Source organism: Merops nubicus, unplaced genomic scaffold (assembly GCF_000691845.1).
Source record: "Merops nubicus isolate BGI_N331 unplaced genomic scaffold, ASM69184v1 scaffold15211, whole genome shotgun sequence".
NCBI classification, from domain to species: domain Eukaryota; kingdom Metazoa; phylum Chordata; class Aves; order Coraciiformes; family Meropidae; genus Merops; species Merops nubicus.
The window spans coordinates 33799-39465 of record NW_008589153.1 but is presented as its reverse complement, the minus strand read 5'-3'; the positions used below and the strand labels follow the sequence as shown (position 1 = coordinate 39465).

The following is a 5667-nucleotide window of genomic DNA, read 5'->3' as shown; positions in this document are numbered from 1 at the left end:
GCGGTTCTGAATAGAAATGCTGCGGTTCAGTATAAACTCAGAACTACATACTCAGTTGTCATCTGGTGCAAAGTTCTTCCTACCACAGGTGAAAGTACCTTTAGAAGGATTAGTGATCATGAGTATTTGTATACTCATCTTGCCTACCTGTTTTTCCTACTACCTTCAACTGTGGAAAAAAAAATAGGAAAAAATATATCTGGGAGTGTAAGATGAAGATAATTCCTCTACAGAACGTTTATCCATACAGCTGCAGCTACTTGGGGTGGTTTTCCTCTTTGATGCCTGATGTGCCAAGTATTCTTGTTACTAGTAATAGTTAACAGTAATGAGTTGTTACGTTTGATTTCTGCTTAGGCTCTTAGGTTGAAAATTTGCTGAATCTTCTGCTGAAAAGTTTGTGAAAAATTCCTGGAAGGTTATGAAAGGCCAAAGCCCAAAGATATTAAGTGTTTTCATAATCTGCTATTACACTTCCAGAGGCAAGAGAAAAAGTATGGTTCCTTAAGTTATATTTCAGGGTCTTTTTCTTATGTTTAGTAGAAGCTTTACATATTCTTGTCACTGCAATAATCCTTGTATTGCTCTTTCAGGTCAGCTGGAAGTGATCATGGATCGCCGACTTATGCAGGATGACAACCGTGGCCTTGGACAAGGTGTCCAAGATAACAAGATTACAGCTAATATCTTCAGACTTCTGCTTGAAAGAAGACATGGGACAGATACGGTAGGATTCAGTGTCTGCATTTTTATGGCTAGTTACGTTCTAAATATTTATTTCTGTTACAGCAGTGGTGAACTTAGTAAAAAAATTACTTCATGAGCAGTAGAACTAAGAAAATATAGCTTCCAAGGGAGTTTTGTTATCTTGCTTGCATATTCTCATTGTAAAGACTTCATCTTTCACTCACACAAGAACCTGCACTGTCTTCTTTCTCACTTGCAGTTCAATACATGTTTGAAGAACTGTTGTGGAAGTCTCTTCTTTTTTCTTTCTGTTTTTTTCTTTTTTTTTTTTATTGAGGATGCTTTTAAAAACTTTCTAATCAGTAAGACTTCTGCCTCTTAATGAAGTTAACAGAGTCTGGACAAAAGCTGACGAATTATGAGTGGAAAGAGAAAACATCTTATACATTTAATTTTCTTAGGAAATAAGATTTAAGTGGAAATATTTACATGCCAGAGATAGAAACCTTCTAACTTCACTATGATGCTAGGAAGGCTGAGACCTTTTGTTGTATGGTTTATTTTTAATTGCATATATCATCTCAGTTTGCCTGTTTCTGTATTAGTTTTTTGAATACCTTTACAATTTTCTTTCAGTTCTTAGCATTTTCCCTGTTTTTTATATTGTTTTTGAGAAGGACAAAATAGGTAGTACATCTTCATACTGAAGCAGTAGAATCATGACAGCACTGTGTGTATTTTAAAATCATCACATAGCTAGAGATGAGAGGTTGTGTACTGAGCTGCTAATGAATATGCAGATAAATTGGAATTAATTCTGGTTTATAATGGATAGCATTAACCACTGTGAGAGGATGATAGTATCAGGCTTAAAGCTAATTTCCACTGCTTAATGATTGACAGTGTTTTTTTTTCAGGTTGTATCTGTCATGATTTTATCATTCCTCATCCTGTATAGCACAGGCAGCATATTAACAGCACCTGAGTGTGGTGTGCAAATATCTAAGCTAACTTGAGTTCTGCAGCAGTTTAGCTTTGGCAACAATGAGCATTGCACAGGTTAATCTGCCTTCACAAGGAACCTGCAGAGAGATCTGTACAACCACAGACTTTTTTAGTACCCAGGGTAATTTGGATTGTATTAAATTAGAATGTGAAGCTGGTAAGAAAGAATTAACATGGAAATTTGTGTTTCCATTATCAAATAACTTGAACCAACAGGAGCAGAGCAAACCAGTTAATGCCATGGTGCTTGCAATGACACTGCAGTTTTGATATTTTCCACAAAACCATATAACTCACTAAAGGGTATCTCTTGAAATCTCTAGTCCTGTTCCTGCTCAAAGCAGGTCTATATTCATGTCAGAACTGTCCAAAGGATCAGTCATCCATTCAGACCACAGTGGAAATGTGAAGGGTTAGAGCATGTTTGGTGCATAGCTCTGGGAGAGCTTCTTGGCTACTTCCTTCTTAAAGAAAATTAGTCCACACACACTGAGACTTCTCTGCAAACCAGCACAGTGCCTGATTAAGTAGGGTTGACCGTAAGTTTAATTTCAGAACATCACTGCTGCTTCAAACTAAAACACCCCTTTGGAAAACAGTTTGGCATTCCCTCAGGTAGAACAAAGGCAGCCTAAACAACTCTACCAGTATCTGATTAGTGAAACATGTACTTACATCTTTGCATATATTTACCAGTCTGTTTGGGATACCAGTCAGACATCAGCTCAGTGGAATAAGTGTATTTCCCTTTTCTTATTAGAATCCTTTTCCTTTCCTCTGTTTCTGAAAGATTCTGTGCAAGTTTCTGCAGAGAGAAGGGAGACAGTGACAGTTACCTGCTATGATCAAACATCTTTGAAGTGTTTTGGGCACCCATGTTTTGACATCTACCTTCCTTCCCCTTGACACTTCCAGCTGAGTTTATGATGGTTTTAAATAGCTGCAGAGTAAGCTCTTAAGGGCAATTGCTTCCTATACACTCTTGCAGGGACTTGAATAGGAAAGGGGATCAAAACAATGGAGGAGTGGGCACAGTCAAAGAGGTGCTGTTGGCCCAGCTGACAGTGTGCACACCTCCCAGGAGCCAAGCAAGTTGTATTAAGGAAACATTATTTTTCTGGTGTTATTGTATCTGGAATATCCTCTGCTCTATTAAGAGTGTTCCAGGATTTTGGGTTTAAAATTTTTTTTTTGAACATTGGTAACATTTTCTGATTCATATAGCTGTTTCAGATGTGTTCAGATAAGGAAGAATAGTAGTCCCTTTCTTTTCTGTTTTGTTAAACATACAAATTCTTTTAGTGCATTGATAGTCAAAAGGTAGTTGTTACAAAAGTTTAAAAATAACCTTGTCAGAAAAATTCTGAAGAAATTATATATGGTTTATATATGTAATCAGCTGGAGCGTGACTCATATACTGACCTTAATTTTGTTGTCAAGCCCTATTTTGTTGACTTGAGGAACCATGGAAGCTACAGGAGAGAGTTTTGATCACTTAGCATATTTGTCACTACAAGCTTTTCCTAAAGTATATTCAAAAATAGCTTATTCTGTCTTTCTTTAAAAGCAATTCTGAAGAGCAGGATTTTTCTGCTCTTTGGGAGACCTCCCCATAAAACAAAAGTACGGGAGATGTGGGATATGCAGTTCTTTTAAATTAATGTGCATCACTTTGGTGTGATTACTGTTGAGTGTTTGGTTATGACAGTATCAACCAACAGTTTCTTTTAATTTAATCTCTGAAATAATTTTTTACTTCCCTACCCCCATGCTGAGTCAAACCCCATGAATGTCCTGAAGTGTAAGACTGACCTGTCCATTGGGCAGGTAGAATTCCTGGGGTTTTCTGCTGAAGTTTTTTTGTTTATTTTTTTCCCTCTATGCTAGATACTGCAAAAGGTGTATTCAGAATGGTAGTATTGCTCATTAATAAGCAATGTATGTGTTAAGAGCTGGGCAAATCTCATTTTGCTTTACATTATATTCACCTGGTTTATTGACAGTGTTATCCCTCAGACCTCTGTGGATGTTGCCACTGTGTTCTGATGCCGTTTCTATATACATCTTTTTCTTCTGCTTCAAGAAGAAAGTAGCTAATTCTGCTTATGTGCTTTTTTTGTTCTTGCAAGCACTTTTAGGCTCTGTGTATTTTTTTCCTTCTTTGCTAATATTAATTCTTCTTTTTCCTCAGATTTTTTGGTAGGAACAGAATGCATTTAATTTTTAAATTGATGGGATTATTATTTAGCTGAGAATGAAATGGAGTACAGTTATCAATACTTGCTTGTCAAAAGAATAAATATTTCTGTGATATAATAAATGTAAGATAAAGAGTCTAAGTTTTGTTAGAAATAAACATTGATACCTTTTACTTTCTGGGCCTTAGCGTGTTATAGAATCTTATAAGAATTTGAATGAAATAGGATTTGCAGGAAGTGATGATGTCTTTATTTCATCAATAACAGAGCTGGAGAAAGAATGCCATGCCAGGCACGTGCTTTCGTCAGGCTCCTGTTTCATACCTTTCCTTGACTACAGCTCAATTTATATAACTGGATTTATAGCCTATTCTCAAGCAGACAGCGAGGATTCAATGGCTCAGATAGCTGTTATGCTTTGGAGGTGGCTGTTCAAAGAAACAATGATACAGGCAGTTGAAGTCACAAATATGTGGCAGTCAGATAATCAAAATGATTTTATTCTACCACATACAATTACACTTTTTTAATTATCTGTCAGTATCCACTTTCTCTGAAAATACCTGCTTGGTGATGTAGCCATTTCTGTCTGATTATTGAGCTGTATTTGCCACTTGCTTGGTGTGTGCGTTTCTAGCGCGGGTGTGTGCGTCACGCTGTAGCTGCGTAACCCTGTGAATTGATGCGCGATGTGTAACCACGCTGTAACACGCATAAGGAACTTAACGCTTCAGAAAGGCAGAAACTCAACATGGGCTTAACTAGTACCATTTAGATGCATTTTCATGCCCACATATGACAACCTCATGTATTCTAATATCATTCTTAGTTATGACTACCGTAGTGAACTTGTCAGAAATATACAAAACCTTGAACTTTAAATTTTTGAAATTTTATGGTGGCCATAGAAGGGAAAAAAAAGACGTTTCCGTCTCTTTCTATCACACAGAACATGATGCGTCTCCTTTAGAGCCTTGCCACATATATTTAGGCAGGAAGGTACACTTATTTTTTGTCTGATTTGGAGAGATGTGTTAGTTCTGCACAGCTTTGTTTAAAACACTACATGTTAATTATCATCACTGGTACTATTATATAGATGATACTGTATTTCTTATGCTGGAAGTTTGTGTCTGCTGCTCAAGAACAGTGTTTTTATCTGTTGTTTGCCTACAAATGCAACCTGCTTTCAGGCCAGCACTGTCCTCATTTTTGTACAAGGGCACCTCACAACTGCATTTCTTTCAAATACTGCTTTTTCTTGACACTGTGACAAAGATGTGTTGCAGAAGGGTTCTAAATAAAGATGGATTTGTCTCCAAGCTCCATTCATGTAGTACTGTCCAAAGCTGTAGAGAATGAATGTCCTCACCCTATGACAGGGCAGCAGCCACCCATTTTACCTAGCTTGTGGTGAAGAAGGCGGTAGAGAGGACTACCTTCTCTCATTTCTGGACTTTCAGCTGTGTCTTTTTTGTGGGTTGGGTTTGGGACTTTCTTTTGTGTATGTCTGTATATCTCTACAAGGAATTACTTTCCTTTGATTGTTTTTATTTCTCTTTATTTGTGTGTACCTGACTGACAGTTCTGTTTAGAAAGGAAGTATTTTGCTGCAGTAGTAGGCACAGTATTCAAGCTTGGTTTCTCCACTTTTAGTCTGTATAGTTCACCAAAGTGGGAGGGTAGGCCTCTTTTTAAGGTCTTTTCTGAGATCTGAGCTGTTACAGTTGGGGGTCTTAAATTTAAACCTTTCTGTGTCACAGTCTCTAGGAAGGC

The 5667-nt window shown here is 37.3% G+C and overlaps 1 protein-coding gene across 1 annotated transcript in view; it reads left to right on the top strand.

The window, feature by feature from the left end:
• Positions 1-5667, top strand: part of LOC103781774 (alpha-mannosidase 2-like) — a 68262-nt gene that overhangs the window by 47762 nt on the left and 14833 nt on the right. Inside the window, 1 exon segment of the mRNA XM_008949496.1 lies at positions 594-727. Within this exon segment, the coding sequence (XP_008947744.1) occupies positions 594-727 (134 nt within the window).